Genomic DNA, 14,598 nt, shown 5'->3' on the forward strand with positions numbered 1-14,598 from the left:
CTGGTTTTGGAGTAATGCTAAATACACTGCAGAGTTTAAATTTCCCTCTACAAAGAATGGCTCTACCACATGCCGCCCCACAATACCAGCCCAAACATTTAACTTTTCTGGATGCTGAGTATGTGTTTGTATCATCCAATGTGGGTTTGTATCGCTCCAATAGTGGCAGTTGTGGCGGTTTACTGTTCCATTCAAGCAAAATGTTGACTCATCAGTAAATACAATGTTTGCTAAAAATCCCAAGTTTTCATTGATTTTATTCATCATAACTTCGCAAAACTCGATTCTACGATCAAAGTCGTCTTCGCTTAGTTCCTGCACCAATTTAGCTTTATATCCTTTGTAACTATTAGTTTTTAAAATATCTGAGACTGAATATCGACTAATTCCTTGTTGTTGTGCTATTGAGACAATCGATTCATGTGGGTTCTCAACAAAACACTGTAAAACGTCTAAAGCTTTGTCCTCATTGGTCGCGGTCTTGGGCCTTCCGGATCTAGGGAGATCTGCAATGTTTCCTGTCTGTTCAAACCGCTGTATTTTCCTTCCCACAGTAGATTTTGAAATTGGAGGTCTATTGGGAAAAGTATCATTAAACAGATGCCTTACCTCATCACATGATCTAATATGGTCACCAAACCCGCGCATCATTAATAAAGTTATTCTTTCTCTCTCGGAAAGCGCCATAGCAAAATAAACTAGCACTACTGAAACTACTTGCAAAATTAGGGCTTGAAGACTTCTAAGTGACTGAGTTGATAAAACAACTGTATCTGTCAGCTGGCAATTTCATTGTTGTCTTTTTGGTCTTGTTTGCTCCAGCTGATTACCTTCCAGATAAGGAAGGTAATAACCTTACCTGCTGATAAGGAATTTCCAGATAAACAATGCGATATCAGCGTTCTACAATCGATTGGGATATTGTCAGCAAACTGAAGGCAAACACTTTGAACATTTGTTATAACTGTTTTGGTAAGTGATTTGAAGTAAAAGAAGTAAAATAAAAGATTAAGTGTCTCAGTTTTCTCTAACAACCAGAATGTTTGCATTTGAAAAATTCTGTATTTTATAATCTTTGAGTGTCCGCCATTTTGTAATGCGTCAACTGTTTTACGTCAGATTTTCGCCAAAATGTTTCTAATTAAAAAGAGCTTTAATTTTATGTACGACTCGACCTATGCTTCTATTTAAGAATTTTCACCAACCCCTAGCGGGACGTCCCCCATAAGCAGGATATCATGGTGAAATACATAAAATAATAGTTTTATATGAGCAAAAGCTTGATGTAAATTTTGGTTCTTATATTGTAATTAGTTCAAAAGTTATTAGACCGTCCCGGGACTTTTCAGCACCCCTGTATATAAAAAACACGTCTCCCTAGGTGAAAGTTTGATGTCTGTATCTTAAACTGAACAAAATGTACTACATATTTTTCTTGATCCAGCCGATTAGTAAATATATTTATCTTGATACTTGTGGTAAAAATATATCAAAATATGTGGTGTCTCAAAATCCTTATTCATCATTAATTTGATATGATATTTCAATAATTAGGCTAAACTAACTGTGCATGAATGTTTTCAGGTTTTAACAATATGTTCCTGTTTGGACTGGCCAACTACAATGAACAAAACATAGCTAATATATCTACAAAGGAGAAATGCATATATTATAACCGCACCACTGGGAGAATTATAACTCCAGCCTATGAGGGTATACCGGAGAATCTCTTGCTAAACTTCCTAGGATGGCTGGTAAGTGTTTCATTACTATTATTTACTCATTATTGAATTAAACCAAGTATTATATCATTTTGAACCAGCAAAACATCTAGAAAATTGTAAAATGTTACATTTTTCTATACTAATCCAAAATTGTGCATAAAATAAAATATTTGTAAATGATAGTCACAAAAAGTTTTTAAATTTCTCATTAAAATGTTTTAATTTGTTTTCTGTATGTGCAAGGCTATTCTATTTATGAAAGGAAATAACCTTTATCAATCAGTTCTGGCTGGTTTATACCTTCTAGTTGAACCTACACTAGTATAGAAAAACCAATGTTACAGAATCTAGACCACCCTATCTATGTCCAGAAGTGGCACATCACTAACCGCAAATGTTGCGATATTGGGGTGCAAATGTAGATCAGTATGTCTACTCTACTGTGAGGAATGACTGTTGAAGTTGGTGGGGCTCCCTAAGTGTTAAAGACAGTTGCTAGCCTAAACATAAGGGTGTGCCACCTCCCTGCCCGCTTTGACTGAAGAGGCTGATTCAGAGCAGGCCTCCCCTTATTTCGAGAGGACATGACTTTGAGATTAGTGCCCTAATTCTTCCTCATGGATCTCAACAGGATGCAGGCCCTACCTCAAACCTTACCCATCCAGAATATCCTTTCACTCTGGAAGCAGCGCTAAGGTTCTTACAGGACTAAGTGCAATTTATAAAGATTCTTGTCCTAAGAGAACAAAAAGAAATAAAACAAAAATGAATTTGAAAGTTAGTTTTTGAACATACTGTACACAACTATGGTGGGGAATATTCACTATCTGTTGCACTATCTCTCCTACACGCTGACGACCGTGGCGTGTATTGTAACTTCTTACCTAGTAAAACACAAAGGCTCTACTTAAGTAAATTAGATTAGGAACTATTAATTACTTTTTGTAACCATGGAGAACAAAATTAAACATTATGTTGTGTTTCAGCATGTTTTAAAACACATGTTTATTGTAAACTTTATCCAGGGGCTGAGTTAATTTGTGATTTAGTGTGCAACAGGGGGTGCTGTTCAAATTTCATATTTTAGGACAAAATGCACTCTCGTGCTGTTGTTTTACAGTGATATGAAGTACCGTAATTTTTTGCCATAAAACCAGTACAAAACAATATAGAGATTTTTAACTAATGGCTTTGACAGTGTAGTTTACAAATCTGGATTACAGATCCAGCAATTATAAATATATAAACATCAGTAAAAATGGTAATTTCCTTACATAAATTATAATTAAAATTAGTGACAATGAGTTCAGCATTTAAAAATTGTCACTTACTTACATTTTTGTATACCATACTAAAAATAATTAAATGAGAGATATTTACTGAATCTTATACATTTAATTTTACAATACATTCCAAAGCAACTCAACTAAACTGTTTAATGAATTATTAACATACTGTATCTGTAACAAATTGAACTAACTCAACGGATTATAAAAGGGCTTGAAAAAAAACTTAACACAAGAATAATTATTGTACAGACAGATGGACTGCACCTTTTGATCTTTTAACCCAAAAATTCAGAACAGTTCTTCCTTGTACCTAGAGAAACTTATGCATTAAGTTTCAAGGCTCTAGTAAGTTTCTATCAATGGTATATCTCACAGACAGACAGACAACACGATTGTTGCTGTTGGGTTCTTAATAAAGATCTGTCAGATATATTTGTTTTATATCAAGTAAATGTTCCATCACTGAATAATCTGTTAATTATGATTCCTCAGAATCAATACAGATTTTTTAAGTTAAATCAGTATTATAGCTTTTCCTCTATGCATTTCATATTTTCACTCTTACTTAGCATAGAAAATTATGATTTAACAAGCTTCAACACTAGTTCCTCGATGTGTTGTAATTAATTAATCTCAAACTAATAAGGTTTTAAAATTCAAGACAATTAACAATACTTTGATTTTGGGCGTCATAACTAACAAAGTGATAAAACAAATGTTTAAACTACATTCCTGAACTGATTTCTTGTCATAAAGCGTGAGTTTTAACAGAATGTTTACAGAACATAAAGGAACGTGATGGTTGTTGAGACGGAGATAAGGCTCATCCAGTTTAGTGAGGCTTACTGGTTATCACGGTTACTTAACCGCATCGGTATGTTTAGTAATCTGTTTGGTTTCCCTAGCAGTAGACAGTGGTAACCACAAGGTAACCGCAATCCATCGCAGATTACTATTGCCATTGACAGCCTAACAATGTGACGTCAAATCACACTCTAACTTTATCTGGGCTATGGTGTCACTCCTGATTAATTATTTATGACCTGCTCTTTTCATAATGAGGAGTCATTAAAACATAAGGTTTCTTTAAGCTCTAGATTCAAGAGTTTGTAAAATTATATAAGAAATTAGAAAAGATAGCTGTCTGATTGTAATTTAAATTAAAGTTCAGTTATAAACTTGCATGAAAACAATATTCCTTATCCATCATATAATAAATATTCCTTGAACGTTCTCGGTATCACATATGGGATGGAATACATAAACAGTGTTATATACTGGACATCTAATGGGCATTTTTACTTTAAGGGATCATATTTTTCCCCAAAGGTTTTATCCAAATGTTGAGTTTTAAATGCTGTGCTATATAATAATAATTATACTAGTTGTAATTGTGTATTTAATGTTGTACTATATTAATGAATCATAGAGTTGTTGATCATTGTATCTGCATATTAATTTATTTTACAGTTCTGTTTAAAAAGACAATTTTTTTTAGAAAATCATATTTCACGCCATATATTTAAAAACTTTACAAGATTTTATTTTATAAAATGCTGCATCTTGAGTCATTTCAAATTTAGATTACCACTATTGTTACTTATTTGTTGTAGAGTGATAATTAAATCAGTTAAAACTAACTATTCTGTATTTCAAAGTGTAACCCTTAAGGGTTGTGACAAACCAATTTTTTTTCAATATCACTAGAATTTTTTGTTATCAAGTTGCATTAAATATAAATTTCGTACAAACTGTGCCCAAGATGAACAATTTGCAGAAATATACCAAATAATTTATAACTTGAGTTGTAAAATCTTTGTATTTCCTTTACTAAAATGTCTCTTACTAGATTGTCTATTGACGTTTAAGTGTATTAGCTGCATAAATATTATGTATTTTCTTATTAGAGATTAGACAAAAAATATATTTTGTTAATTTTTAAGTTAGTTTCTTTGTAGCATAAAAACAAAAAAATGTGTTTTAATGTGTGGGAAGAGATATTTTAAAATTACATTTAAAGGACAGTAAGTGTGCCAAATTATACTTGAATTTGATACAAATTAAAAAATATTAATTGACAAATCAATTATTTTGCTTTTTTTTAGTGCTATCTTTATTAAACACAGTGTAACCATAATGATCACTTGTTTGTTTCCGTTTCATGTTAGAAAACATTGGAGTAATCAGGAAAACCTCAGACAATCAAAGTTTCTAAGGCCATGAAATATAAATGTTTGTATAAATCTGCTTGTTTTTAACAAAAATCACGAATGGACAATATATTGTCTAGCTGTCTTTTTTGACAAAACAAGCTTGAACGATTTATCACCTATTTTTCCTGCTAGGGTTAATGTGATATTTTGATGGTCACCCATTTTACACTTGTCAAGACAAGGAAAGCAATAAATATAAAACATACATTGTAAAGCATCGCAATAAGCAAGATTTTAGCAAATAATTTAATAAGCTCTTTAAAACATTTAAAACAAAAAATGAATAATTTAATTCTAGATTTTAACACAATTTGATTTAAAGAAATACCACTTTTATAAATAGTTTCTTTCTGTTTTAGTAAAGAAGGAAGTAGTGATTCAAGCATCAAATTAGTTGAAATAACAGATAGCAGTGAATGTTTTGACTAATTGGCTCATTATAGTGTTGTATTACTAATAGTACATTGTTATCTTAGTCGATTCTTTTCTACAAATAACTATATCCATTAAGGCAGTATTGCTTTCTTTACTCTTCCTTGGATATTTTACATTATTTTCCTCTTATACAGATGGATAGACTGAGTTGTGCTAATACATTTATTTGTGTTACATAATAGAAATAAAATGTATTATGCTTTGGAAATATTTATTCTGACATTAAGTTTTGAAACTTTTTCTTGAAAATTTAATGCAGTTATTTTTATCTTCATAATTTTAATCTTAATTAATTAATCTATTAATTTTAATCATTCATAAGCATTTTAAGTACTTATGGAGAGCTATCATTGTTTACTTATTTTTACATGTTTTTATTTGCTAATTATGTAATCCAGATTTGCAAAGCATAAATATATTGTCATTGCTATATTTTTTAGACATGTTTTGCCTATTTATTTGGTTATTTTCACTGGTTTTGAAGCAGAATCGTGGTTATTTATGGCAATGCATAATAATAGCACTAGGGTTTTGTTGTATTGTATGAATTATAAGCATCACTCCCTGTTACATACCATTTTACAAATTAGTCCCTATTCACAATACACAAGTGTTTTACGCATTGTTTAAACACTAAAATACAAACAATGTTTAATATTGTTCTTAATGATTACTAAAATAAGGTTATATTTGTTAGTTCGGATCTAATTTACTTAAGTAAAGCAGTTCATATGATCTCTCATGGTTTACCGAATAAGACATTAAAATACAGGGTGACACAAAAAGAATGCATATGTTTCAAAATGCTATAAGTTTATTTTAATCAGACAACAGTTTTATTAACATTAAAACAATTCACAAACAACACAATTTGAGAATTGGGTATTAAGAATTCCAAAGCACTTTTTAAATAACATCGGAAAGATGGCGTTCTTCTGCGTTAATACTCATTAAAATTCTCTCTCCATAACCTTTATCAAAGTTTTCCTTGATACTGCAGCAATTTCTTCATTGCAACCTTCAAGTCTTAGAGTGATTATGTTATATTATTATGTTAATAGTGGTGAAAGGGGTAAAGAATTGATTTTCTCACCTAATGCAGATTGTTAAGTTACGTGTCACAGATATCTGTGATTTCAATAAATGTATTATCAAGAGGACTGATTAAAACACTTATAAAAAAGCTATATTTTTTAATAAGGCAATATTGCAATGTATAGTCAACCTGCATTAATTAATTTCTTTCTCATACCTTGATATAAAAGAAATCGAATTTTTTTCTATCTAGATAGAGAAGCACAGTTCCTAGTATGAGGAGGCAATTATAGTTTCTGTAAGACTGTTTCCTTTAACTTATCATTTCTTTTTCGTTCACCTGTTTAAGAATTTACCATTGCAAATGAATATATTACTTATTAAAACATAAAAAGAAAACAAATATTTATCTATCTCATTCTGTATTTTTTGAAGACGCTTATTAGTTATTTAAAGTAGCCTTTGATAGCATGAAAATGTAATCAAACTATCTCAAGATGTATTTGTGATTAGAAGCCTTCAAAACTCAGAATCAATATTCTGTTGTCTGAGGTGTTCAGGTTGTCATGGTTAGTGGCCATGGTAATGCCAACATTTAACACATACACGTTACAACAGAAGTTATTGAACAGAAAGGGCTTTTTTGAGTATGGGACAGACCAGAAAGTGATGAGTAAGAAATATTAGAGGCAAGCGTTTCCCAGAGGAAACGTGACTGTCCACTTCAAATGAAACATTTGTTGCAATCAACACTCATGATAGCAACAAATGTTTCTGGATGTGGATTCTGATAAGATAAGGTATCATTTCCTTTGGTGGTTCAGCTGCAAGGAATCTGTTATTTAGTGGATAACTAGAACAAATCAATTAACCAATATGAATATAATACCAGTCTATACCGCATTTGTGATGTTGAGAATGTTGGAAAGTTTGGTAGCGTAGTAGTTAAAGACACCATTTTGTGGCAAGCAGTTTGCGTCAATAATGTCCACCTTGTGTTGACAACTCTCCTCCACATTGTGATGTTCTTCCACATTAATCAATTGTCTACCAGGAAATTATTGTGTGAGCCCTACCAACAGAAAGGCCTCACTTTCTTAACACAACTTTAAATTCTTAAAACAAACATTACTTGAGCTTTCCATTTACAGAAACTTAATTTATAAGGGATGACCTGATCATGTTCATGGATTTAGTATTGTTATGCTTTGGACTCCAATGTTCAGATATGTCCAGTTATATCTTCAAGGACACCTATTAAACTGAATTATAATTCAGTGCATTCTTTGTTATTCTTCTTTCTGAAAGGATTAACATTACGGTTTGAATTTAAACAGTGATTTTGTATTATGAATAAGAAATAGATTTATAACGATTATGAGATTTTTAAAAGTGGTATCGACCCTAACAGGGTCTTAAAATTAAAACTGTGTGATCTGTTTGTCTATCTGTCTGTCTGTCTATGGAATAACTTGATAGAATGATCATAGATACTTGAAAGTTGGTACATAGATTTAAAGAGATAATTGCTTGTATCCTTGTTGGAATTAAATACCTCTTTGTTATTAAAGTATGATTTATTATACAGAGAAATCAAAGTAAGTTATATGATATTGAATGCAACTAAATCTGTAGTATCAACAAGATTAACCATTTGTTTACATAGCAACCGAATTAAAATTATAAAACATATGTTTACATAAACTTGTTTTCACTACAGGTTCCTTTCCATCCAAGGAAGAACTGTATTGATTTTGCAATCAAAAGGTCAGATAGCTGCACAGTTACCCTTATAGATATATAGATATTCTGTGCCATGATGGTAACCGTAGTTGCGATGTACATATATGTGTATGTCAAAATTCAGGGAAGTTGCCTTTACAGTCAGGATATCTTTTTTGATAACGATAATATGTTGAAGTATTAAAGGATTGTGATAGTCTTTTATCTTTCTTTATTATGTATGTGTATGAGAGCCCCAGAATTCTAACTCTCTCTCCAGCCCTGTTTAGGTATTATGTTTGGACCAAAGACAAATCAAAATATCATATTTAAACGTTCAAAACCTTAATAATTACTCAAAGCAATTTGTTACATTTATTAGCAGTACTATGTACAGTTGGAGGAATTTAGCTGTGCTCCTAGTGCCCTAATACTACCCTTTCAACAAATAAACGCTATCTGTGTGGCGGGTTGCGTTTACGTGCTAGCCGCTAAGGTGAAGGGCGCAGCAATCGCTTTAACGACTTTATACTCACGATTTCGATTTGCAGATTAGTATTGACAAATACGTTATTTTCAAAAACACGTTAAACAACACTATAACAACTGGAAAAAACAAGGATAAGTCCTATTATTGTTATTATTTGGTATTATACTGTTATTTAATTCCACCACAATCAGCATTGTCACAAAACAGACTGATTTTAGCGAGTATGGTGAGTTATTTGGGCCAATACGATTCCTGAAAGGAGGGTTTTACCCATAAGTCACAGGAAATGTTTTCGGGACGCAGCGCATAATGCTACCCCGCCACCCCTCCTGCCTATCACCACACACTCAAGGTCACGCGCACAGCTAAAGTCCTCGAACTGTACATGAAGTTGTTATTTTTGTGGGTTTTACGCATTTTTATTTTTATATGCTAGAATGCCACCACAATCCAACAATGTAACTTTTACTCAGCTGATTGTTGTGGCTCACCAACACTGCTGTCACATAATGACAGCTGATATTGTTTAATACTAAGCTTATTAAAAATGAATGATCTTATCAACCCTTATTTATCAACTGAGTTATTATTTTTTTTCAAATATTGATGTTAAAAGCGAAGAAGCCGCCTTTAAAAAAATAAAACTTGTAAATGATTAATATTTTTTCTGTCACTAGGTAAATGGATCATAAAGCTATATACCAAATTTTAACTTAATACATCAAGCTGTACTCAAATTAAAAATTTTTAAGTAAAGAAAAATCCAAAAATGGTGATATTACATATAAGAATTCCATAAAATAGAAACAATAAGATATTATAATCCATTGAAGCACAATACAATGTCAGAAGGAAAAGATTTTGTAAACCAAAATCTTCAGTATTATAAAAATAACGTGAAAAGCAAGAAGCTTGTTTCCAATTTATTCATAAAATTTATAATAGTGGAACTTTACAAAACATATACAACAGTGATTTCTTGTTGGAAAGCCTGTATTAATTATTTAAAATGCATTTCAATCTAAATATTTCTTATCTACTAATCAAACAATACATTTGTTTTAATTATTGTTATTTCTACTCTTGCAGATGCTGATTACATTATTTGCCTGCTTGAGGAAAAGAGCGTGGAACTATGGCCGACTGGCTTTGGTACAAAAAAACGAAGAAAGGTACGTTGTATCTTTATAATCTTTATTTGCCATAAAAGTGTTATTGACAAATGTACTTAGCAAATGCTATTGTTCCATCGAGACTGTAATAATTATGAATGTTAGTGAGATTCAAGGTCAATGCCGTTCCAATAAGTGGAACCTTCATTTGTTTAATCACTGATTATACAATAGGACCATGTCTTTAGTGAGTGCTCGGGTGAGTCACCTATCTCATTACTAATTAGCATAAGATTGGATAATTAATCATGCAGTTAACAGTCAGTTAATCATGTAACCCAGTGCAGGTTAAGAAATAAATACCACACACCCCAAGATTTAAAGAAACTATAAACACTAAATTATTTGCTTTAAAAATTATTTTCTCTTCAGGATTACGCCTTAATATAGAAACATAATATAATATCAAAATAGTGTTCTTTATATGTTATATGTATGAATTTTAATATTTTATAATAAAGTTCAGGGATTAGTATTTTTAAATCTGGAAAAATCTTATTCTTGTGTTTGTCTTCAATAATATCCAGTCTGATTTCTCCATAAATATTGGTTCATTTTTAGACCTTAGTCCTAAAAATCAGAAGAAATCGAAAAACAATTGAACTATTCTCTACCAGAACATATGGTGGCAGGCAAAACCATCTTCTATACAATGTATACACTATCCTTCTATCAATAACAGAACATGGGATCAAACAAGAAGAAATGAATATCGAGGACTATTCAAGGACACACATTATTGCTGGATGTCGCAGATCAATCATATAATGAAAAGTGTAGTATCTTTAAGGTTTAAAAGTTGCATTTTTTTGTAGAAAGCTGTTTAAATTTATCACTTTTTAACTGAAAATATTCCTTCAGTTACAAATGGAAGAATGGTAAATTCCATGTGTGCCTGTGATCTTGAAATGTCAAATTGAAGATACATTTGTAGTTCTTAATTTGAATTTTTACAACACCGATAAAATAAAACTCTTTATTGGTTGGCATGTTAATATATTTTCTATGTTCAAGAAATTAGAAATGCCATCATATTAAAATGGATATAAATTGTTATAAGCAAAGTGGTAGTCTTTAAAAATATGGATTTGGTTGATATCACTCAAAATCACGTTTGTATTCACTTGTATTGTTTTGACCTTATTATATAATAATTCTGAAATCTTTATATGGCAACCATTTAGAAACATTCAAAAAATTTTTTAAACATTTAGGAACAAAAGTTGTTGTAAATGTAATGAACCAAAAAATTTTAAATTAAAATCGTGTTACAACAATTTAAGTGCTGTTCGAAAAAATCCCTAAGAACATCATTTTTTTAATTCACTAATGCAAATGACATTCTAAACGGAAACAGAATCTACAAAAATAATTTTTGATTGTCTTTAGAGAAAGTATATTGTGTGAAGTTATTTATCTAACTAACATAGTAAAAAATGTGCTTGAAAGGAAATTATGACACATTGATTCATAAATTACTGGAGAAATTCCATGTTAAAGATTGGCATCCGTGTTAAATTTGCTGTGACACCATAATACTCGTATCTTCATGCCTATTATTATTTTAACATGCGTGACCATTCTGTCTTCTTTACTACTAACTAGTAAATTCTCCCATCAATTGTAATGAACTAGATATCTAAATTTACAAGTTAGATTATTCTAGCGATTCATAACTTTTAAAATAGAAGAAAGCTTTTTATCTTTTACTTTGAGTTACACTTAGAAAAAATGTTTTGCTTATGGTTTTTTAAATTTTATTTTATACTCTTGCATTTGTATCTGTATAAAAATAAATATCTTGTTATGTAATTATTACAATAATATTGTATGAGAATTATACGTTCTATAAAAATGTATACGAGTATGTGTAAAAAGTTCCTAGAATTGTTTTAATCACAATTCATTCTTTTTTAGCCTTTTTTATTAACGGACACTTAAATATTTGGTTATAATCTACAGTATCTGGTAATTTACTACATGATTTTTTTTAAGCTAAAAATTATGAATATGTAAAATGTTGTGAAATAAATGATAAAATAAAGCATATCCTAGTTTTTAGCTTGTTTTGGCTTTCTCACTCAAATTTAGTATTTATTTTTTGAGATGAAACTTTTTGTCGGTGAAAATCTTCTTTGTTTATAACGTAATTTAGGCGGAAAAAGTTGTGCTTTCTTAATAGGTGGCACATTTGCTAATGATACAAAACTGCTTTAATTGGTTTCTTTCAAACATAAACAAATCAAAATATATTTTAATACTAGTGTTATTGCAAGAAACTAATCTATATACGCATGCGAAGTTTAAACATATATATATATATATATATTAGCTTATATATATATATATATATATATATATATATATATATATTAGCTTATATATATGTATATATATATATATTAGCTTTTATATATATATATATATATATATATATATACTAGCGGGCCCGGCGCGCTTTGCTGCGCATTTCAATAATTTTTTGCAAAAGTTGCCCGCGGCTTCGCACGCAATTTCCCGTTGAAAACAGTACACTATATTCACTTATTCTTTTTCTATCACATTCTAAACATTGCTGAGATAATTGATAGTCGTTCCATCGTGAGCCTCTTGGGCGTATTATGAAGGTATGTACCATATTCCTGCCTCTATCTAGCTGTTACCCACGGCTTCGCACGCAAATCTTAAGAACCGAAGTCCTTATATTACTTAGTAAATTTTTTTTTTTTACTATAATAAATTTTAGATTAAATTAGTTATATCTCCGATGCCACGATTGAGCTTGCTTTGTTGTCTCGATCGAGAGAATATGTACACACGGAGTTTTGAGAACCATACTTCTGTCAAAAAAAACAACTAAGGTTGATTTTATAACATTCTTTATATTTGTAGCCAACGTAAGATAGTAATTATGATATCTGCATTACTCTTCTGATCAAGCATGAGCATGGTTTATATTAAATAAATATTGCAGTTAAAGGTGAATTTTTACGTCAAATTTGAATTGTATTATCTGGATAGTAAAGTCTATGTTTAACAGTGATTGCAAAAAACAGTTTAAACAAAATTTGTCGTTTCTCTTAAGCTTACTCTATGCTTTAAAACTATAAGTGTAATATATGTTTACAAAGAACAGCTGATTAAAAATTTGAAAAGACGTTAACATATGTTTGCTGCAATGCATTTCTTATGGGTATTTCTGTAACCAGTGGGGCGGAATCCTGAATCGGGAAAGGGATGGGCATAGCTTATAAACCTTCTCCGTGGAAAAATACATATACGTACAAATTTTCATCATGATCGGTCCAATAGTTCACGATTCCATAAAGGACAAACATACAAACATTCATTTTTATATATATAGATATATATATATATATATATATTAGCTTATATATATATATATATATATATATATATATATATATAAACATAAAGTAGACTTCTTAGTATAATTTCCTTTAATATTTTGCCATTTGCCGTTCTTAAAAAGGATTTATTAACTGTAATAAAAGTACAGTATCAAACTATGAACCCTTGTTTTACTCATAGCAGACTCACCATATGCCTTTGTTAACATTTTCCAGACTTTATCAACTTTATTTCATTTTTCACTCAAAATTTGATACACATCTAACCTTAACAGCTGCCATTGAAAAAGTAAAGAAAGCAGCATGAGTACCAACATAATAAAATAAATCTTGACAATCAGACTCTCGAATCCTGTGAAACTTAAAAATTCTTGATACTTTTTGAACATAACTCGAACATCATTGTACACATTTTAATACTCAACATCCATTTAAAAGAAGTATAAAGGATTGAAAGTTATTGGAGAGAGGCGGTAAATTACTGCGACTATGAAAACAGTGGGCGTGTTGAAATGAAATTGTGCATTGCAGTACACTGAGTGCCATCCAAAATTGGACGTACTAACCACTAGAGCTATCTATTACATTATCTACTAACAAATACTGTTTAAATTAAACACAATAAGAGAATGTTTAAACTAAATATATTGTAATAGTATTTATGCAAGTAATTGTTCTGCCATTAATATTATGGACCTCTACATCTGTCTTTGAACATTGCTTGAATGTTTTTGTCCATATGTATTACAGTAAATTAAACTATTATTTCAACTAAAATTAAAACCTATGTTTGGTTTGATATTTTTCTCTTTTTTATTTTTGTGATGGTTGACTTACTTTTAAAAATTAATTTTCAACAAGTCGGGCATTGATAATGAATAGATTAATACCTATTATTTGTACAACTGCTATTAGAAAAAGTATGGTAACATTTTTCAGCATTTCTAACTCTATTTCAAAGCATAAAATGAGTCTCGGTGTTGGTAGAAGTGCTGTTCACTGGATCAAAGAATTGTGTATGGTTTTGCCACAGTATGCTGTACGGAGGTCAGTAAGAAGCCTTGGTGGGGATGGTTCTGGCTGAGGGAAAGGCAGCTGTACAAACGTGCTTAATGCAGGAGAATGGGATTGATTTGGAGCAATTTAC

At 30.6% G+C, this 14,598-nt stretch overlaps 1 protein-coding gene across 1 annotated transcript in view; it reads left to right on the top strand.

Moving 5' to 3' along the window:
* Positions 1 to 14,598, top strand: part of LOC124364787 (calcium permeable stress-gated cation channel 1) — a 78,630-nt gene that overhangs the window by 14,148 nt on the left and 49,884 nt on the right. Inside the window, exons 2-3 of the mRNA XM_046820534.1 lie at positions 1,585 to 1,754; positions 9,998 to 10,080. Of these exons, the coding sequence (XP_046676490.1) occupies positions 1,596 to 1,754; positions 9,998 to 10,080 (242 nt within the window). The 5' untranslated portion in view covers positions 1,585 to 1,595. The remainder of the gene's footprint in view (positions 1 to 1,584; positions 1,755 to 9,997; positions 10,081 to 14,598) is intronic.

This window comes from Homalodisca vitripennis, chromosome 6 (assembly GCF_021130785.1).
Source record: "Homalodisca vitripennis isolate AUS2020 chromosome 6, UT_GWSS_2.1, whole genome shotgun sequence".
NCBI lineage: Eukaryota > Metazoa > Arthropoda > Insecta > Hemiptera > Cicadellidae > Homalodisca > Homalodisca vitripennis.